This window comes from Labrus mixtus, chromosome 24 (genome assembly GCF_963584025.1).
Source record: "Labrus mixtus chromosome 24, fLabMix1.1, whole genome shotgun sequence".
Lineage (NCBI taxonomy): Eukaryota > Metazoa > Chordata > Actinopteri > Labriformes > Labridae > Labrus > Labrus mixtus.
Window position 1 is genome coordinate 12,658,650 of NC_083635.1, and position 23,164 is coordinate 12,681,813.

At 41.6% G+C, this 23,164-nt stretch overlaps 2 protein-coding genes across 2 annotated transcripts; one reads left to right on the plus strand and one right to left on the minus strand.

Moving 5' to 3' along the window:
• Positions 1-131: 131 nt before the first annotated feature.
• Positions 132-3,555, minus strand: mtrf1 (mitochondrial translational release factor 1). Its single transcript, XM_061032494.1, has 8 exons — positions 3,288-3,555; positions 2,374-2,471; positions 2,211-2,292; positions 2,018-2,125; positions 1,230-1,402; positions 1,032-1,149; positions 605-937; positions 132-439 (listed from the first exon to the last, which is right to left on the minus strand). The coding sequence occupies exons 1-8, from the start codon at positions 3,454-3,456 to the stop codon at positions 408-410; spliced, it is 1,113 nt and encodes a 370-aa protein (XP_060888477.1). The 5' UTR covers positions 3,457-3,555; the 3' UTR covers positions 132-407.
• Positions 3,556-4,394: 839 nt separating this feature from the next.
• On the plus strand, positions 4,395-8,740 carry LOC132959888 (coiled-coil domain-containing protein 122-like). The gene is made up of 6 exons (XM_061033137.1): positions 4,395-4,422; positions 4,741-4,844; positions 5,844-6,245; positions 6,364-6,480; positions 6,813-6,886; positions 8,503-8,740. Exons 1-6 carry the CDS (start codon positions 4,395-4,397, stop codon positions 8,597-8,599), a joined length of 822 nt encoding a protein of 273 aa, XP_060889120.1. The 3' UTR covers positions 8,600-8,740.
• Positions 8,741-23,164: the final 14,424 nt, after the last annotated feature.

Sequence of the window (23,164 nt, forward strand, 5' to 3'; positions counted from 1 at the left end):
AACAACTCCAGAGTGTGTTTACTGTCAACACATATCACAGATTAAAAACTGCAATTGCATCCTTTAACAGTGACTCATCCTCACGATTTAAATTTCTAACATTAAAAAAAGGCAAACAAAAACAAACTGCATGAGTTTAACATTTTATTACTAAAATAAACATCTCAAATGACATCTGATTGAGCTGCAGTTGGTCTTAAATTGCTTAAAGCGTAAATAGCACTACTGTCAAAATAAATAGAACAGCCCAAAAATGAATAATTGATTTTTTCTGTGCATTTGATAGTCAATTGCCTGCATGTTACTCTGTAGATTTTCCAGGCCCTTGTGATTTTAGATTGCTGCTGCTCTCCACCATCTCTATAAGCGCCTCCCTCTCTGCGTGTTCACGGACGTCAGAGATCAGATCATGGAGAGCTTCGCCTCCTCTCATGAACTCCTGAACATGGACCAAAACATTATCATTAATTCTATCGAACTAAGAAAAGTGTGGAATAAAAGAACCTGACTAAAAATGCAATTTATTGTGGTTTTTTTCCTGTAAAAGAGATGTTTGCTACTTTAAACATAAATCTAACGTGTTTATGATGCATGCAGATTCTACCTTGATATCTCGAGTGACATATCCAGTCCTGTGGTCTGTGACACGATCCTGGCTGAAGTTGTAGGTGCGGATCCTCTCCGACTGAGAACGAGTGCCAACCTGGAGTCAGAAAACAAAAGGAGTCAATCGATGAGATTGAATTAACCGTTAAAATGTGATTATCACAAATGTTTTCCTTTGAAGGAAGTTCACTAGCCTGCTGCTTTCTTGCTGTATGCCTCTGCTCCGTCTCTTTACCCATCATGCTCTGGTAGAGCCGAGCCTTCAGCACGCGCATGGCCGTGTCTCTGTTCTGCAGCTGAGAGCGACTCTGCTGGCATTCGGCTGTTACACCTTTTGCATGGAGAGAGACACAACAACTGATGTGTGAATTAATAGAAACAGAACAGTTTCTGGGGTGATGCCGCTTGGAGCTGTTCAGTTTTACCAGTGGGAAGATGAACGACGCGCACTGCACTGTCTGTTGTGTTGACGCTTTGACCTCCGGCCCCTCGAGATCTGAACGTGTCGATGCGGAGATCCTTTGGGTCAATTTGGATGTCAAACTGTGAACGCAAACCATGCAGAACAGAAATTAAGACTTTTAATAATGCTCATAAAACACAAAATAAGTTGCAGATTTTACCTCCACGGGCTGAGGCAGGATTATAACAGTCATGGTTCCTGTGTGAATACGCTGCATCCTGGAGGACAGGCCCACCTCAGGGATCCTCTGCACCCTGTGTGTTCCTCCTTCATGCTTCAGATGTCTGTACACATTCTCCCCGGCTATTCTTACTGCTGCATGGTGCAAACCGCCTGAGACAGAGGCACAGTCAAATACATGCAGTTGTAGTTTGAGAAGTGGAAAAAGCTTCCAAAATCTTTACAATGCCATCAGGATGGATCAGTGTTTACACTACAATATACATGTGATCTATATGTGGTAAACATGTGGGATCAGATGCAATAACACTCAAAGAGTAAAATAGAAATACAATGTAAAATTTAAAAAGAAATATTTGAATATACAAAATACAGAATATAGAAATTATACACTTGTATTAAGTGCCTTTTCCTGGTGATTTGACCGGACACGATGTGTTTAAAACAGGTTTTATGACAGTTACAAAAAAGCTCAGGTGGAACTAATAACACTAACAATTGCTCTGTTCTTATTTTATTACAATGCAACACAGAAACGTATGCCGTTATTAGCTACATCCCTCTTTGATTAGTCAAACTATTCCCTGGTCATATGCACACACACGTCATTCATCCTCCACAGTTCTGTTTTCAGTGGAAATAAATAAAAATGGAAGTTAATACCGAGCTAGAAACAACCGAAACTCACAATATAAGTCTCGTTCAAAAGTTTTTCAGTGACCAATTTTCACATAAACTCAGAGGATGAAAACAAAGAAAATGACTAACCGTACTCAGCAGACGTGTAGTTTAAAAGGTCAAAGTGCCAGTTCTTGTAAGAGGCAAACCCCTCGTACATGTCGAACATTTCACTGGTGAACTGCTGACAGATGTCACCTGAAACATTAAAAAGATTATATAAGTCAAGTCTATAGCGCGGGTCGAGTAAATCTGCCAAGAACTGTTTACATGATTTTTGTACCTCCTGTTGTTCGTCCTGATACGACCTCCAGCACGACGTCACTGGAGTCAAGAGGGTCGGAGGGCACGAGAGTTTTGATCAACTGGACGGAGAGAAGACACACTGTTACATAAAACAATTCCACATTTCTAAATATTTGTATTTAAACTTGCGAGGTTATTACATCTTTTCTTAAGGTTAAAATGTTGCGAGACATAAGAGCTTCCTCCTCTTTTAACAGACGGGTGAGTTGCTGGTCTTCTTCTTTGGTGCCAGCTGAACCTGCAGTCAAGGGGAGAGCATGACATGTAGAAGCAAAATAGACAAACATAACCTTCAATTAAAGAATAACTACATATGTTTTTCTGGTGGAAATACATGGACATTTTTTTACAATATCATGTTGTACTACTCACCTTTTTTTAATTAGAGGTCAAACCAGAGAAAGTTTAAAACATGTAGGCGTTAATAATACAGAAATGCTGAATTTAAAGACATACAGAGGCTTAACAATGACTCACAGACAACCCTAACCCCTCAACACTATTTCAAATCTCTTAAGTAGATAGATAGATAGATACTTTATTGATCCTGAGGGAAATTCAAAGCATCCAGTAGCAGGTTACAAAGATGTACATGACATGACCCCCCCCCCCCCCCCCCATACATATATATAAACCTGAAATAAAGATTTAAAGAATACCCCTAGATTAATCAAACTTAAACTGTGCAATTAAAAAATAGACTTATACAAGAAATGTACATAACCCGTGCACGGATAATAATATATTTGCAGTTTAAACAAGAATCTAAAAACAGTTGAGGAAAAAAATCTGTAATTAGACCTGAATATAAAAAATAAAAAAGTGTTGACCTTCTGAAGTTGTGTTGTTTATATATGTACAGTTTAAAAAGCAGATTGTGCAAAATTATCAAAAAACAGACATTAAATAACAGGCAGTGCAAACATTAAATTAAAGGTGCTAAGTATTAAATATGGTTTTACATAAGCTGTGACATGCAGCTCCCAAATACAAGTTATACCTTCTTAATCTGTCAATGTGTCTGTTATACATAGATACACAAAACACGACTCACTATGTAGAAGTGAAAGGACTTCCTCCAGGTCTTTCAGGGCTTCTCCAATGCTCTCAAACACACTTGCAACAGGCAGCAGCTCTGTGTGTTTCTTCATGAGCACTTTTCTGTCTGCTTCACTGAGGTGTGTGTGTTGAAGCTTCCTGCAGACATCTCTGTGCTCCTCCATCAGCTGCTGGAGATACCTCTGAACACACTCAGTCTTGTACAAGTCCCCCAAATCCCTGTGACAGAGGCGTTTTTGTGCCACTGTACCCCAGTGTTGCACCTCTGGGATGTTAGTATAGTTCACACTTGTGAGTCCTGTTAGTGTCCTCCATGGACCTCCTCTTCTTTTGACTCCTCTGGTGGTGTAAAGTACACGGCTGCACGAAGAGCATAGTCTAAACCAGCGATTCAAGAGCATTTGACTTCATTAAGAGAGCAATTTAAACGAGAATGATTACCACACGTTATGTTCAGGTGTTTGTCAGGCTGTCTTCTTCTTCTTCTTCTTCTTCTTCTTCTTCTTCTTTGTGTGTTTTTGGCAAATTGCAATCCAGAAAGGTGCATACCGCCACCTATTGTACCGGAGTTTTCAGAAGACATCCAGGTTTACAATTCTGACTGGATTTATATTTATATACAATAAAATAATTTAAAACGAAAGAGAAGGAAGAAAATGTAATAAATGTTATTTAATTAAATAAATACATAAATAAATACATATGTTTCTATGTCTTATCCATGTCTATATATCTAAATATAATATATATATTTATACTGAACATATACACTTTATATCCTTTCAAATAAATCAGTTCTTACTTTAAAAAAATACTGATACAATAAGTAAATGTAGTTTTTTGTATATGTTCAATTTGTCAATAAAGACGGTTAAAAAAAATAAATATATATTTATATTCAATAAAATAATTTAAAACGAAAGAGAAGGAAGAAAATTTAATAAATGTTATTTAATTAAATAAATGAATGAATGAATGAATGAAGCTAGCTAGCTTTCGACGTAATTACGTAATTACGTAAGCTCGTTTGACGTTGGACGTTGACGTTACATCGTTAAGGATTATTGATAGGTCAACAAAAAGTAGCTCAATTGTTATTAAAATGTCAAACTTTAGTGCTAATGAAGATGGTAGGTTGAAAATATTTTTATTTTAAAACACGCTTAGTTACAAATTCATTAATACAGAAATTTGTTTTAGCCAACGGAATAAATTAAATTGTATAAAAAGTTAGCCAGTTAGCTCTTTTGCTAATTGGTGTTAATCCACTGTTTGCAATTTTGTGCTAATATAACAGTTAATTATAATCAATTAACTATGTAAGCCAAATAAACAGAATTTGAATTTAAATGCTGGCAGTAGGCTACTTAAGTTTGTTAATTGTTTGTTAATTGTTTGTTAATTGGCTTAACATGTCTTCTGATCCTGTTTTATGAACTGTCCCTCAGAAACAGAGTTTTCACTAACTAAAGCTGTAGAGGATGTTAGTGTACATGGCTGTGCACAGACTGCAGCCCTGAAGGAGAAACAGAAGATACTCAGCTCTTTGCAGGTTCACCTCTAACTTACAATCACACCTTATGTTTTATTTCTATTGTTTAAATACTGTTTATCATTAATTCTAATGAGTATCCACTGTGTAACATGAGCGCCCTCTGCTGGTGCCCCTGCAGAATGGCAAAGATACACAAGCTGGGGTCAAACTAGCAGCTTGTCATTAAAGCCATTAGCTACTCTCTACAAGAAAACCCTCAAAGTATTAGACCAGAAGCCTAACAGTTCACATCATTGTATTATATTAAATAACCATAAACTGCTGAGCTGGGAAGATGTTATCAAATACAAAAACATCGGCCTGGTCTACAAAATTCAGCATAACACCGCTCCTCCTCCTTTGAACTCATTCACAATCCAACATAACAGTCAGATCACTAGAAGCACCACACGAGGTGACCTTCTCATTCCATTTAGGAAGAGCACATTTGGTCAGCTGTCATTTTCTGTTAGAGCGATACAAAACTGGAATTCACTGCGCACCACTATCAAAGATATACATAGATACTCCACCTTTACAACACACCTTAAAACATGGCTGTCTGACAACTATAACTGCACACGTTAATCCCTGTCAGATGGGATATGTGTGTTTGATGTGACATAGTCATTACTGTCTGCCTCCATGTTGTGTCTTGTATGTGCTTTCAATGTGGCCTCTGTGATTATTCTTTTCCCTTGTCGCCCCAGTATTGTCTTTATTACATGAACTGCTTTGATTGTGTTGTATGTCTATTTTCCTTTTGCTCAGGCCTGTTGTAATTACAAATGTAATGTATTTTAGGTTGCCTACTGACAACTGGCCGGGGACTTTGAGGGTTTTCTTGTAGAGAGTAGCTAATGGCTTTAATGACAAGCTGCTAGTTTGACCCCAGCTTGTCATACAGTTTACTTGTGTTTTTATTGGTATCTACCTGCTTATTTATTTGCCTTTGCATCTCAGAAGTGAATAACTGGAGACTAGACACAAATACAAAAAATATTCCTTCTTTTCCAGTCAACCCTTAAAGATGTTGAGATGGAAGAAGAGATAGTGCAGCAGGATCTGAGAGCCAAAGTGAGGGATACTCTCCTGCTGGAGGGCGAGATAGAGCACCTGGAGCAGCAGATAAAAGTCCTGCGTGATCGCTGTGTATCCTTCAGCAAAGAAAACTGCAAACTCCAGACGGGCGTAATAGAGGAGGAGGAGGCGAGTGCTCACATTGCACTGGAAATGTCCAGCACTTACAGGAAAAAGATGGAGGGTCACAGGGCGGCTGTTCTGCATGCAACAAGTCAGACAGAGGCCCAAAGAGAGCTGGAGGAGAAGAGAGAGCTGGTCAGGATGCTGACACAGAAGAAAGAGGAGCTGAAGGAAGATTTGGAGAATCCGGATGGAAACACAGTGCAGATGGAGAAGGTAGAGAAGCATCTCTCCTTTACTCTGCTAATATATCTTTCACTTCTTTATTTGTTAGTTTCCACAGAGATCGGCAGTTTCTACAATAATTAAACTTTTCACGTTTACTTTTCTACAGCGAGAGATTGATGCTCTGAATGAGGAGATTTCTGAGAGGAGGGAGAGTTTAGAGGAGAAGAGGGAGAAATTGCATCAAGAGTTCGAGCTCCATACGCAGATAAAGAAAGACATAGAGGTACGCCAAATAGAAGTTCTGAATTTATTGAATCATTAAGCCAGACTAACAGTTGTTTGTCATTCATCCATTGACTTTAATATTATTTTCCTTGATCAGATAACTACCTTTTTAGTGTATAACATATCCTGACATATTGGGAAATGTCCAACTAACAGGAGAGAACAAACACATTTTACTAGAGTAACTTTTTATGGTTTATTTAAATACTACACTAATTTTAAAACATTAATTTGTACCTAAGAAATTAAAACGTAAGCCTGTAAATGTTTTTTGAGTTCCTGTTCAGTCCCCATAGAATTCTAATTTATGTGTTTTTTCCACTCGGTCAGATCCAGAACAGGCGATATGAAGCCATAGTCAGGCGCCTCCACTGCCAGATGAGCAGAGCCCAGGCAGTTCACAGGTACAAAAAAAGAAGGCAAATATAAAACTGGAAATTACATCATCGAAAAAATACAATTAAGATAAAATCTGTTGCTTTTATTAGAGTGTTAGGTTGTCTATGGCACTTTTGATAAACGATACAATCTCTGTAATGTTCATTAATTTTACCGAAAAGTACAGAAAACCTGTCAGACATACTTTAACCCAAAGCTGCTGTGAGTGAAAGAGAGCGAGCAACAGTGGTCCTTTCAAATTCACAGGTCCTGTTGCTGATAAATCATAAAGATACACAAGTTACAGTCATGTTTCTTACAAACAGACAGAGAGCAGAGGAGTATCAGGGAAGGAGACACTGAGACACTGAGACACAGAGACACTGAGACACTGAGACACTGAGACACTGAGACACAGAGACACAGAGACACAGAGACACTGAGACACAGAGACACAGAGACACTGAGACACAGAGACACAGAGACACAGAGACACAGAGACACAGAGACACTGAGACACAGAGACACAGAGACACTGAGACACAGAGACACTGAGACACAGAGACACAGAGACACAGAGACACAGAGACACAGACACTGAGACACAGAGACACAGAGACACTGAGACACAGAGACACTGAGACACAGAGACACAGAGACACTGAGACACAGAGACACAGAGACACTGAGACACTGAGACACAGAGACACTGAGACACAGAGACACTGAGACACAGAGACACAGAGACACTGAGACACAGAGACACAGAGACACAGAGACACTGAGACACAGAGACACTGAGACACTGAGACACAGAGACACTGAGACACAGAGACACAGAGACACTGAGACACAGAGACACAGAGACACTGAGACACAGAGACACAGAGACACAGAGACACTGAGACACAGAGACACAGAGACACAGAGACACAGAGACACTGAGACACAGAGACACAGAGACACTGAGACACAGAGACACAGAGACACAGAGACACTGAGACACAGAGACACAGAGACACAGAGACACAGAGACACTGAGACACAGAGACACTGAGACACTGAGACACTGAGACACTGAGACACTGAGACACAGAGACACAGAGACACAGAGACACAGAGACACTGAGACACAGAGACACTGAGACACTGAGACACTGAGACACTGAGACACTGAGACACTGAGACACAGAGACACTGAGACACAGACACAGAGACACTGAGACACAGAGACACTGAGACACAGAGACACAGAGACACTGAGACACAGAGACACAGAGACACTGAGACACTGAGACACAGAGACACAGAGACACAGAGACACTGAGACACAGAGACACTGAGACACTGAGACACAGAGACACTGAGACACTGAGACACAGAGACACTGAGACACTGAGACACAGAGACACTGAGACACTGAGACACAGAGACACAGAGACACTTTTACTTGTATCATGTCAAAGTAACTGCAGTAAATGTACAAGCAGGTTTCTTACTAGGACACCAATAAGACACCACGACTGACTGTAGTGTTAATCATGTCATTTACTTTTTAAAGTGTCCTCTGTTTGTCGTAACGTAACAGGAGGCTATCAGTGCCATAATATTCACATTTAACTCTACCTGATACTTTTCTCAGACAACTGTCAGACGATATCTACCACTTGGAGAGACAGCTGGAAGAGCTCAAGAGGCAGCAGGGGTCATCGCAGGACTCAGCGGCCGCTGATCATTAAACTGTAGAGTCAAGTCAAGGTAAATGTGTTTTATGAGCTGTAATCTATATCAAGACCAAATGTTGGAATGGGTCTGTAAAAGGTTTAAGGAAGAGTCGTTGCAGTACCTACAAGTGATCAACAGGGGGCAGCAGTGTCCAAAGAATGTCCAACTGTATCTGCTTAACTTTCTCACAAATCCCTAAACCTAGACAGTTAAGTTGTTTGATATTGAACAGTTGTTGTTGAGAGTTTATCATTAAATTAACACGTTTTGTAAAAATAAAACAGTAGAAGTGGTTACATAAGTCACTGCTAACACATTATTTGATTATTTCCTGTAAGGACATGCAGGAGGGTTTCATCAAATTCAGCAGGGCGTGGGATGGGATTTTAGGTCGGGTGTTGACACTGAAACAGTTTGTCCGGTCAGTGTCCAAAACAGTGACCCCGCGCTCAACAAAAGCCAAGTGTCTGCTCTAACTGTCGCAGCGATGTTGTTGTTTTGGTACACGCTGTTCCAGCTGCCGCTTCACTAGGTCGCATGATGGCCTGCGAGGTGACAGTCCCACTGCCGGTTAACAAGGGCGTGACTGTGCTACTTCAGCCATAGCTCAAAACTAATTAAACAGCAAAAACTGCCTTTTCACAAACTCCAATGTACTCAAGCAACCTCTAAGAAACTGTAAATGGTAATATCAAGTGCGTGCAATATTGTGCTGTTTATATAATAACAACGAAAAGACATCAAATTGTTCACAAATGTAAACAGAAATTTACGTTTTAATGGTTTGATTTCTTTTGAACGTCCACAAACTGAAGCGCTTATTGGACGTGCATTCAGACATTTATGACTTCACATTTACACATAACGAGTACATTTTGTTTGTTTTCTCAAGAACCCTCGTTATTTCTCTCCATGACTCAGGATAATGACACTCCTTTTCCTGTCATAACAAGTTAATTTTCAGTCGTTTTCTCGTTAACTCGAGATAACCACAAAAATAGTTAGAGAAAATGACACGTAATTGCAGGAAAACAGAGTGAAATCAAATGTATGGATGTATGTCCTTTTAGGGATTCTTTAATCACACCCATTTCTTGTTCAGATTTTCTCATTTACTCTACAAAAAAGTTACAATATTAAACAATACATGATCTTCCCTTTGGTGTGATGTTGTTATTTCCATGTAGAATTGAGAATTGCGTCACACTGAGTTTTTTCCCATCATCTGCAACTGCAACATTGTTTTTCTTGAAAAAGTTAAAGGAGTAGTACGTATGACTCTTGATTTACCACCTGAGTGTCTGCATGAGCGTGTGAGAGCTAAAGGACATGTGATGTGTTTCTCTAGAGCTCAGACTGTTTTCGTTTCCCTCTCAACCCACATATCGTAGTTTAGTGGGTCATTTCCTTATAGGTGCGTCAGGGGAGCCCGCCGTGCTGCAGCACTGCTCTGTTTTGCTGACCTCATTAGCATGCTGTCAGCCTGACTGCCCTCTGCTCTGTACTGTTGACGCTGCTCAGCTCCCAAACTGTCAAATCACACACACACAAATGGAGAGTAACACAAAATCAAGTGTGCAGCAAACTGCCCCAAATATGTTCTTCTAAACGTCAAGATAAACATCGAAAAGTTCTGGGATGTATTTTTCCCTTGAGTTGTATTTCCTCATACTTTTCTGCCAAGTCAGCTGATATTTTTGAGGGATTTCCACTCAGTGAGAATCTCTTGTCTCTCATATTCTCCCAGTCCGAGCTAATGAAGCCGAGCTGACTAGAGAATGAATTCAACGCCAGCCGTCCACCACTCGCTTGTTTTATTTATTTGGCTGTGACACGTTTGTCTTCTCCACTTTGGCATCAACCATCTCATCAAAATATACTTGGCTGCAGAAATAAAGAACATAGAGAGCGAGTTTATACAAAATTAACCAAAGAGCATGTCATGATTTAGGTTTCTGAAACAATCAATTTTTTGTCCGGTATTTCATCTCTAAATACATTTTCTTTCTAGCCTTTGGTAACTCTTGAGGTTTTGTACTGATGCCAGAGCAAAAAAAAAACAACTTAGCTGTCCTCCCTCCCTCATACACGAAACACCTCTTTGACCTTGTGTTCTCCTCATTTTGCTTTCTGATAAATGAATGCACTGACACAAACGCTCAGTAAGCCCTAACTTCCTCTGGCAGCTCTGCAGAAAGGCTGAGCTTGTTATTTCTCTGAGCAGATTTTCATTTGGAGTAAATGCAGTGCACCGCTTATCAGCTGTGCTGCTGCAACAACCTCAGGTACAGAGAGCAGGTAGTGCAGGTGTGCAAGGAATTTGTGACAATATCTGTTTGGATGGTTGCAGAAAGACTCCTGCAGTTTATCTCGACCGTTAACGTCAAGCTATAAATCTTTACCCTGAAGGTGTACACACACAGTTTGTCACAGACGCAGAGTGGAACATGACAACCTGTAATTTCATATTCCGGTCGTTGCTGCTCTTTGCTGCAATAAACGTTGAGATACAACTCGTGCAGGTTAAGTTCACGGTTGCATGCTCCTCCTGGCTCGCTGCCCGTGTTTGTTGTCTGGAGGCAGAACTAGTTGACCTGCCCTGCAAGAGAAATAGTTGTGTTCCTGGCTTGAGTCTTGTACATTCCTGATCTCTTAATAATGTGGTAGGTTGAGTATTTCATTGCGGATATTGGCAGAGAGGCCAACATAGCGGTAAAGGTGTAGAAAAGAGCTGATGCATTGTGGGTGTTTGTGTGTTTTTATCCAACCTGCACTACCCTTGTTTATGTGATTTAGAATGTGTACGATTAAGCATGTGCTTTCAGGGATGTTATCTCCATCTTTTTGTGTGATTTTAGAACAAGTCAGATCCACTTGGTCCGTAATGGTCTGGCCACATTCCTAGCAAATGTTGTATCTCCGTCTGACGCTTGACACTGACAGCCTCTTAACGTTTACAATAACAAGCTGTGTTGCTGCTCGCTCGAGACGTGTTTCCCAGCAAAGTTCCTCTGAGGACAGTTCCTAAGAAGCAGGTCGTTTTAAACTGAAGCTTCCAGAGAAAAACACTGTCACTCTCATTTTAATCATCACAGACATCAAAGTTAATTTAGCCTGGATAACAAATGTCTTCTTAGGACAGTTTAGAGTCCTTGTCCCGTCTATAGACTGTATAAAACAGAAATAGTCTCAGTGACGTCACCCTTTGCTTTCTGAAGAACCATTTTGAGGCATATTGAAAAGAGAAATTGTCCTAACTTTCGATTAATCTAGAAACATACAAAGAGTTTGAGTTAATGAGGCGTTTGAGCCTCCTGGAAGAAGAAGCTACAACCCACCTGACAGTCAGTCAACTCGGCCACACTCCTAAATATACACAACTCATCATACTTCATGTTTAACTGTTTTAAGTCAGGTGTATTTTAAATATTTGTATTTTATTTTGAACAAAAGTCAAATATTACATCAAATTGTGGCTCTAAACTGTAGAACTGTTTCCCCTCCTTCACTCCCACCCAGCAGCTGGTGAGGAGGAGGAGTGAGTGGGAACTTCACCTCAACCGGCTGTGTGTGAACACGATCAGCTGAGCTGTTGAGTTTTCCTTTGTGACATCAGATGTTGAATCACACCCAAGAAAAGGTGGCGTGATTATCCTGAGAGCGAAACAGTTGAAATGTGAGAGAAGAATATCAGAACACATGATTTGTTATTCTCAGTTTCAGGGGTTAAAAATCAAACTGAGGATTGCTTGAAGAAACCGGCAGGTAATTGTTTTGCTGTGGCCTTAAGAAGCTTAACGCTGGGTGGACCCCCCTCGGGCAACAGCTCGGTCACCTTGAGTGTGGATTGAGCTCCAGAGACCTGAAGGAGTTCATTTTGCTTCTCTTGTTTGTACCAGTCATTACCGTCTCCCAGACCGCGTCCCGTCTCTTAAAGCAGTAATCCTGATTTATGAGACAGCGTTAGTCACTAAGAGGAGTAAAAAGTGTTTAGTTTGCGCTTGGATAACCAAATTAAAAAGAAGAGAGGACGGGAAATCCCAACACAAGGGAGAGCACAGTGACTCTGCTGGTCTCTAATTGATCCCGTTGGTTCTCGTTAGACTAAACAGCAGCAACACACGCACGCCTGTTTACAGACAGAACCTGCTGACTGTAAACATCCCGCCTGTTACTGCATGCTGCTTTAATCTGCTCAGATATACAATAATAATGATGAGTCACTGATGACTAAATCCTTCCTTTGGTTCTTTTTCTTCTCGGCGCTTTAGCAGGGTGGGGTCCTGAGGGCGTTCTTTTGTTTATTGTCTTTAGGTTGGGCCCTTCTTTTGGTGCAGACTATACACAGAAACCAGGTGAAGTTGTTGAGAGTTATTTCAGGGCGTGGTTGGGCATTAATCTGAGGAATGTTTTGATGTGCACAGGCATGAGACGCATGCGGGGGAGTGTGAAGATACGAGGCACGCAGAGCATGACGTAGCTGAGTGGTCTCTCCAGAAAATAGCCCGGGCCTGAATTAGATGTAATAAAGGAAACCTTTAACCAACAAACACGCCTGTAACGGAGCCCCACCCCGCTATGTACCTGAGCAACGCAAACAAACACACTCATACACACTTTCTCACACCAGACAGATAACAGTCCATAAAGCAGCTTATATTATATAATACATGTGGGCAGCTTGTATGTGTCGTTAGCTTTTAGAAGCGTGACTGCTTGCCCACACACTGGGACAGGAATTGTGACATAAACTGATTTATTTAGACTCAAATGAATCATGACTACGCTGTAACTCACAACAATATACGCATATATTTACAGAATGTGATGTAAAAGGCCCAACTGCCAAATGTACATCTGGAGGCGTGCAGTCAGCGCTTCACACCCACACAAACCAACAGTGAGTCACTTCTCTAAAGGCTGCTCAGCATTTGGCTATCTTGAATCCTCCCGCACTTCTCTCAAGGAGACTGAGGAAATGTGCTCTCTCAAATGTTTATTTTGGGGCTTTTTATACCCACATTGTAGAGACAGGACAGCGGATAGAGTCAGAAATCAGGGAGAACAACACCTGGGAAATGAGCCTCAGGTTGGATTTAAACCCAGGAAGGACCAGAGCCTCCGTACATGGGGCGTGCACACCAACCACTCGGCCACCAGCACCCCAAAAAAAAAGAATATTGTTGCTGCATGAAGCCTTTTGTTGTGCTGTCTGGCTGTGTGTAAGTTAGCCGTTGTTTATATTGTTTGGTGGCTTAATTAACTGTAAAACCGTGCAGAGCGGACGTTGAAATTCAATCCTATGAGCTCGTCTTTTGAATCTTTCTTTGCAAAGTAACGATGTTGAAAGATAAATGCAGATGAAGGAAGCCAGTGGCGACATGACAGGCTGAAAATGCATTTGCTCATGTCAAGTAAAAGAACCGAGTTACTTTCCATCATAGCTTTTTGATTTCATCCCACAGTGATCTGTCTATGTCTGCACCAGACACGCCATGAGTTTGTATATTAGCTTCATGTTTGTGTTCAGCACGCTGATCTTACAAAGTGTTGAACAATGTTTGCGTAGATCTCAGACTCGATCTGTGCATTAAATATGCATCACACATGTCTCCTTCTCTTTGAAGTGAGCAGCGTTGTCTGGGCTGAAGCGAGCTGTGTAGCCGTGTGTTTTATTATGGCATCATACTCCACAACAGGATCATCACTATGCAGCTTATATTCCTTGTTTGTAATCTGATGAGAACATGATGATCCAGATTTTAAAAAACAGCCTGATCTTAAAGCCTTTTCTCCGCGTTACCGTCCTGAATTTGAGGACTGTTGTGTGGATTTTGATCCTATCCTGTAACATGAATAGTCAGACAGCTTGTAGTTACAGCATTGTAAATAAACACTGCAGTCGAGGACACTGGATGTTTTACATGCCAAACTGCGGCACAAGTGATGAAGGAGCCTATTTAGTTCCTCCGCAGCAGGAAAGTAGGGCAGCTAGGGGGAGCAGCAGGGAGTCCCAGGTCGTCCATTACATCATAAGAACGAGTGTGCGTGCGAGCCGGAGGAGGGGGGCTCTGCCTCGGCTTGTTTCCTCTCTTTATCGTAATTGCAGACAGCACAGTGGGGCAGTAAATTATGAATGAAACTGAGAAGGAAGCAGTGGTGAGACCCAACTACAAAAACCCAAATCACTCCTCTCTCCCCACAGAATCATTTTCTCGCCGACATATAGAGATGGAATAAATCTGCATCGTCCCGTACACACTGTTCCCTACTTGTGCCCTCACTCACAGGCGCACAGAAACCACAGCTGCTGCTTTATCACTCTGCAAGGGTTTTTTTTTTGTTGTTGTTGTTCACACGGCATTATGCCAATGAAAAACAAACATCCTCCTATTCGCCCACCCTGTTCTGTTCCTCAAATGTTCCTATATGAGCGGGAACAAAATAACAAACCTTACATTGAGTTTGATGTTCCTATGGGGTTCATTGTTCGCCCGCTCAATGGGTTCATCCAGCTATTGTGTGAGGACAAACCATAAAATCCCAAAGTGTACAAATAAACCCGGCATGTTTTGGTGTCATCTAACAGCAGCATGTTTACATGATTACATGAGACGACTGGTAGAGACTGAAAAGATTCCTGCTTTAACGACCTGCAAGTATTCAATTCATCTGCTAACTGAAGACAGTTGTACAGATATAAGTGTGTGTGTGTGTGTGTGTGTGTGTGTGTGTGTGTGAGTGTGTGTGTGTGTGTGTGTGTGTGTGTGTGTGTGTGTGTGTGTGTGTGTGTGTGTGTGTGTGTGTGTGTGTGTGTGTGTGTGAGTGTGTGTGTAGGCCTCTTTGTTCCTGTTACATTGAGCACAATGTAAAATGTCACATTGGGACACCGATATGTCGCCTTTGTGGATTTAATGGAAAAATACAAAGTCAGAGTGCAGGCAGAGCTTCGTTGAAGGACTGTTGTGAAATCAAAATGTAAAAAAACGGTTTTATAATTCAGACAGGTTAAAACATGTCGTTTTGTTCGAACAAACAACAGAACTGAATCATTTTTTTTTCTCTGGTACTTATCAATGTTCAATGTTCCTACGAAATAAAGCTGCAGTATTTCGATATGACATCTGACCTGATCTCCAACAGACCCCTCTTAAAAGCGTTAGGAGTGTGTGTTGTTGAATATCGGACAACAACTCAAAATGAATGAGAAAGGAGAGGCCGCTCTTTATGGCTGTTCCTCTCCGTTGGCACTTTGAAAAGCGCTTCAGACTGAGATAAACACATCATGCAAACAAACCCAGCAGCCTTTCTGTCAGCCCCTGCTTGTGAAGAGGCTGCTTGTTTACCACTTAGAACTGTACACCAGGTGTGTGCGTGGGTGTTTAGACGCCAATATTTGCCTTTTTCCTGCTGTTGGGCGTTTTTTTTTCTTCTTTTTTTTTTAAGAGAGCATCAGCGGTCTGGGTGTCCGCAGGCCTCACAGAACATTTGGATTGCATGGAGAGCGGTGAATCAGAGCAGTGAAGCACTTTTTTTTGGCTTTGTCACACTTTCAGAAATGCCGAGATGTTTCATTCCAGCATGTCGGTCTTCTGGCCCCGACAATAGAGACTCCCTCAAGTCACAATCCTTCAAAACGTGTCACATTACAAGCTTTGCTGTCACGTCTTTGTCTTCTTATTTAGGACTCTTTGTAAGCCGCGACAGCAGCTAATGTCTAATGTTGTAAAAGTGACTGATAACACACAGCGACCATGAGAGGTCTGAAAAGAAGCAGCGTTCCTCGTTCAAATCACTCGACATGTACAGTTTTTAACACGTTGTGCCCACACTCTGCTGTGTCGTGACTGCGTTCCAAACACTGACCCCTCCTCTGCTTTTGTTCGCCATCTCTCACAGCTTCTACTACACTTTGTGCATGTGTGTGTGTGTGTTTCTTTATGCACATTATCAGTCTGAGGTGGTGTGAGTGGTGCCCAGCTTCAATTCCCACATTTCTAACGTTACAAATACAGTAATCAGATCTTGTTTGGGAACATTTTGAAGAGGGGGTGAGAGGAGATATGGATCATTGTGGAAGCTCAGTGTGTTTCAGAGGTTGTACTGAGCTTTTTAGAGGCGTTAAATCAATAGTGATAAATAACAATGTACAGCGGTGACAGCATGAGAGACACAGCTGAAGAGTGTGTTAATGATCGGAAAACATTTCAGCTTTTTAGAGCGCTGATTGAAGCGAGAACAGATGTGTTATTTTGGAGTTGTAAAGTTCTGGAGGTATCGTTAGATTATCGTAGAAATGAGGTACATAACGCCTCATTGTGTGGCCAAACGTATCAAACTATTTCTTTGAGGTGTCCTGAAAAACTCTAAATAAAATTGACACTTATGATCGGCATCATACCATTTTTGTTAACAGAAACATCCATCCAAAAAGTCTTAGTCTACAAGATAACGACCAAAGTGTATTGTTTTCTGGGCGATGTCCAGACGACAAAATGTCACACAGTTAGGAACAAATGCAGTTTCCTCCCAGAAGGAGAGACCTTCATGATGTTATTAGCCTGTATTTGACTTCCAAACATTAACTTAATGATGGTATCGTTATGTTGATGCCACATCCTGCGCCTGAAGCTCAAACTGAATGCAGCTCGGTCAGCACCTGTTCCCTCAGAGAACATACGAGGACACAGTGTCCTACTGTCTGACCTCACTGAGAAATATCGAATACAATTCAAAGAATGGAAATGTCTGTGTGGATGGGCGGACACTCTTCTGCTGCATGTATTTATGGGTGTGTGTGTGTGCGAGTAGGATGTATACTATATGTACAGACTGTGCTGGAACACCCTGTACTTCTCAAAGCCTGAAACCCCTCAGCTAAAAGAGAGGAGGGGGAAGAATGGAGGGGGGGGGGGGATTCACAATGCTGCGTCGCTCAGAGTGCTGCTGACCTAAATATCAACTCAGCATATGTGTGCATCTATTGGATCTTTGTTTCAATCTATGTGGTGTGACTCTGATTTTATAGATTGATTACTTTCTACAAAAAGGGATAAATGTCTGCGTCCATTTTTAAAAAATCTTTTGCACATTTTATCTTCCTTTTTTAACGTTTGAAAGCGTCTCCAGACACATGAATAAGTAAAACTGATGTATCACATACAATGGAGGCTGCAGACTCGTCCTCAATCCATGCATTGTTGTAGATTGTGAAGAAGGATAAGCACGTTTAACTTCTATTTTTATGGAAGCTTTACGCAGAGAAACTCTAGATTCCTAGTGGCGACTGAGGTTAACACACAAACATTTCAAACAATGGATGTAAAAGCTTGACGGTTTTGTTATAAAAAGAGCCAAATCTGAACTTGTTGTTGAGATTCTGTCTCTGAAAGTTGCCACATTTTTGTTTACAGCATTGTTTTAAGCCACAGTCATGTCTGTGCCTGTGTAACAAACATTTAAATCAGCTGGTGGTGCTTCTATCCAATCCAAAGTCTCATCTTTTGATTGGCTGTTGCATAAGTAGCTTCAAACATATGATGTCACCAATAATAAGAAAAGAATACAGCAGCCACATCTCCTGTGCTAAATGATGCAGTGCTATCTTGTGTTCATGTGATTTTCAGATATATCTGCATGTTTACAAAGGATCTCCAGCTGAATGTGTTGGTGCTTCACTCTGCTGTTCCTTGGCGCTGATGTCGCGCCACGTGCCGCTGCTCTGCCTGGAGCAGGTCTGAAAACGTGCCAGAGACGGACACATTCTCAGGAGGGAGACATTTTAAAGGCACACATGGAATTTTTGGGAACAGATTTCCTTATCGAGTTGGAGCCACTGCACAAGACGATTTCATGTGCGTCTTTAAATATCACCTACATTTTATTGGCTGCTCATGCAACAAACTATTCACATAAAGATAAAGGAGAACATGTTCAGGGAACCCTTTATTGATTGTCACACTGCGCTTCATTGACAATAAAAGGTGCTGCACCGGAACGCCAACGATTTACTATCAGTGTCTCTCGGGAGGGTTCTAGTTTGGTATGTTCACAGAGAGAGTCAATTTGTCAGTCTCACAAGTTGACATGGTATTTAAGACTGTTGCCAGAGTTTGCAAGTTATGACAAATGCAAACAGTTTCACGGATATTGGAGCCTGCGGAAAAGTACTTTCCTTTCCTAATGCTGATCCAACATATGAGGTAATGGGGACTATTTGAAGTCACTGACATTGCAAGATAAGCTGTTTTTCTATGAAGCATGCTCTTTCAATCAGAAAAAAAAAACCTGCAACCGTGCACACAATCCTGAAGAAAACTCAAAGTATCGCAAGAATATTTTGCCTAAAATGGACTATATGAAAAATGGGACAAATAACAAAAGCATTAGACTTGGAAAAGATGCCCTTTTCTAAAAAAATAAAATCCTTAAGAAACACCTTTCTATACAATTAGCATTTCCTACTTCTTAGCTCAGTTAGCCTCACAGCTATAGGGGGGTTCCTGTTTCAAACCTCTCTGTGTGGAGTTTGCATGTTCTCCCTGTGCATGCACACACTCTCAGGGTACTCCCCCTTCCTCCCAAAGTTCAAAGACATGCTCTTTAGGTCAATTGGTGACTCTAAATTGCCGGTATGTTTGCATGTGAGTGCGGCTGGTTGTCTGTCTCTCTCTGTCTCTCAGGGTGTGAGGTAATGGATGGATGGATTATGTCAGTTAGATCCTATACTTCCTTATATATATATATGCATAAAATCACTGATGACCATCTCTCACGCTGTTTTGATGCAGTAAGAAGAAGCTCAAGCTAGTTGTCAGCTACCCTTACATTATCAGGGGCTTTAAAGTTTAAGACAAAGATGCATTGTGGGTCAGTGTAATATGCAAAAAAAAAAAATTGCATGTCCTCTGTTTGTCCTTTTCCTAAAAGATAGTGGAAGTGGAAATGAGAGTGAAGGACGGCACGCTCGGGGAAGAAAGAGACGACTGCTGATTTCTGTTCCTGTGTCAGAAATAGGAAGCAAACAGGAAACAGTGCAGTGATAGAAGCTGACCTCAGACTGCCTGTGTGTTTATATATTCGAGTGTGTGTGTGTGTGTGTGTGTGTGTGCAGTTGGACATTATGTACCAGACGTAGGCTGACTGAGGTTTCAAGGACATGGAGGATACAAAGAGGAAGACTTATAGAAACACTGAAAATGAATGAAGACATACATGAGCATAATATCAGCTGTTGAGCTGCACTGGGACGCTAGTTAGGAGGAGATTAGATCTTAGAGTAAATATGCCTTTAGGGAATGTCTGAGTTTGTTTAACTCTGCTGTGTCAAATTATCTGTACACGGAGCACGCCCACTTTTAGCCCCTGCAAACAATAAGTGGGATTTGTGAGTTTCTGTGAAGGGCAGGCAGGCAGATGTCAACCACATGAAACCTTTAGTCGCCTATTTGCACAAAGCATCCAGCATCTGGACTGATCCAGGGTCATTGCTTTTAACAGATCTGTGCTCCTACTTTATTTGGAGGCCTCAGGCTTTTTCTACCATTTGGGGAACACCTGCTCAAACGGAGCAGCTGTGATGGATTAGCATAGGAGGAAAAAGTCTGGATATAAATCATGTAAGAGCACGACGACTGGATCGATTTGACCTGAAGTCGATCTTCGCCCTCGTATCGATCGTCCGTGCAGAAGCTATTTTTGAGACGGCTGTGGTTTTAGGTCGCATTGCTGTCACACAAGGGCGAGACTTCTCCTTCCTCTAGTCCGTGGTGTTAAGTGCTGAGTGGATTTGTCTGCGCTCAGGCAGAGGAAGGACATATGAAATGCTCACGCTGGCTTTGTGACAGCCTCTCTGATTGTTGCAGATCAGCACTTTGTCCGAGAGCGAGCTGTCTCCGTTGATGTCAGTCTTTGCAAGGACGGAAATCAATTATTATTGATGCCACAGTGTGAGGCATTATCTCCTCGCTAACGCCTGCCTGTTCTCTCCAGCACATAGGCAGTGAACATGTATTATTGTGGCTGATTGAATTATTGACTTTGAGCAGGCTTATCTTCTCTACTTGGCCTCAATCACTTAGCTGTAGCATGCAGATTTGATCAGCTGTAGCTCGGTGGCTAATTAAGTTATGATGAACAAGAGCTGCTCCTAAAGATGTCCTCAGCTGTCATAGCTCAGATGTTTCACAACGGGAGTCGTGCATCTTGTCTTATTCTCATTAAGCACCAACTCTTTCTATGTCAGGATTACTAAAGCCCCATGCTCATCCGTCAAAATGCAAAGAAGTCCAAATGTACGGATGAAGACGTGCAGATGTTGTTACTGGAGCAAACTTCTGAACCCGACCCTTCGACTTTGATTTCTGTCTCAGACTGGACGGAGACAAAGGCTTTGCTTTTGTGGCATATACGATGACAAAGTGCAATGTAGGTCAGACACAGAGCGGTGATGCAAACGGGACGTGGTCAGGCTTCAGTTGAATAATGTGTTTTTTTTAAAGTGTCTTTTGTCAGATGTGTGTGCGGTTTATTTGATCCTGTCTCTGCAGAATATTACACATCTGTCTTTTTCTAAAGGCATCCTCAAACACACCGCCTCGACACACACACACACACACACACACACACACACACACACACAGATACACATTTATACTTGACTGTATGACACCACAAAGTTGAAACTCCTTCCAGCGTCCCGTTAATAAACTGGAACGGTCTGTGTCATAAACAACCTGATTAGAAGGAAAGCTCTTCACACCAACGTCGCGTCGTTGGGCCTGTTGTTGTCTCTCCTGCTGTGTGAGTTCAACAATGGTGTAATGACTGTCTGGCTGCATTTAGAGGACACACACACACACACACACACACACACACACACACACACACACACACACCCACACACACATATACTCATACATTTACACAAAGACAGACAGAAATACAGTGCATGCCAGCCAAAACAAACAAAGGATTAAAGTGAAGTGCACTTAAGGAGAACTGGAGTTTCATGTGTTTTATGTGTTGTTGAGTTTCACTTTCATTTAAAGACTTTGTAACTCACACCACAGTAAATGTGATATATATATATATTCTGCTATTTACAAACAGATTTTTATCTCTGAACAGCTTGAAATGTCACTTTATGGTGCTGTACAAAGATGTCACAGATTAAAAGATAGAATACGGTGGATTAAATCCATCTTCTTATATTTTATTATCTGACTCCGATGCCTCAAAGTTTTGTTTTCCTGGGACTCCTCTATCAGATGGCAAACAGCAAACAGAAACTGCGTCTTCAAGCTGAAATAATAACGAGTCAGGCGTTCAGGAACCAGTCAGACCAGACTGCAGGAATGTTTGAGACAGACAGCTGAGTGTAGAAAGGTCGTGAGCGATGCAGCGTGGACGAGCTCTGTGTGTGAATCAACAATTCAAAAGAGAAAGAAAAAATGATCCGCCTCGTAAGCTGCTAAATCTGTGTAGTTTCATACGGATGGGGGCAGATTTTAGTGTCAAAACTTTGCCTGTCTGGACAACTCACACAGAGCGAGGGAAGGTGCTGAGGGGAGGAAAAGTGGAGGATAAGAGAGGGGGGACGTAATCCCCCATAATCCCCTTCTCTCCACGATGGGGCGCCTGCTACGCGTCTCCCTCCATACGCAGTTTGTTTTGAAATATCAGACGCCGATCGGCTGGGGGGCACGTGCCTCTGAGATGTGTGACTTTGGGCGGAGGACAAACGAGGACAAACAGACGGAGTGACTGTGTGCTTGAGGGGACTTTCACAGACACGCTGCATCAGGGATGTTTCACTGCAGTCCTGTTTCATAGAGTTACTTTTACTTCTTAGATGTGATGAATAACTCATGTTATGAACAAACAGAGAGGTAGGGAGGGTCACCAGGAGCCTACACTGTTCACAACATGTGCTCCTTTCAAACTACTCTAAAATAGAAGGACTGAGGTGTTCATTTGATTAGAGCATTGAGGGGGACATGGCTGAAAGAGCGATCATGCCAAGTTTATGATTGTAGATATGTCTAACTAGGAAAGACAAAAAACAGATTTCCTGCCTTTAGGGGCTTCAAGGTCTTTGCCGTTGCTCTTGTAGTTTGTGAATGAAAAAAAAAACTCTATCGAGGCCTCATGTTTCAATGCTATGAATTCAGTGGTGTTTAAATTTCAATATTTGACATTCAGTGGCTGTTAAAATTCAAATAATTATTTATCTTATTTGCTTCCATAGTGTCCTCCTTTATCAGCAATTGTAGTTGTACCTATTTTGTCCTCTTCTTCCAGCGTCTCAGCCTCTCTTGACGGGCTCATTTGCACTCTTTACGACGGACTCGATTTGAAAAGTTCTGCCTCAGAACACTGGAAACGTTTCTGTGTTTTTAGCTGGACTAACATACATATTCTGTGTGTGCATGTGAAAGAGCTCCTGTGGTCAACGTGGCTCTATTTGTGTGCAGCCGTATGTTCACACCTCTCTTCACCTGCTACACACACACACACACACACGCACACGCACACACACACACACACACACACACACACACACACACACACACACACAC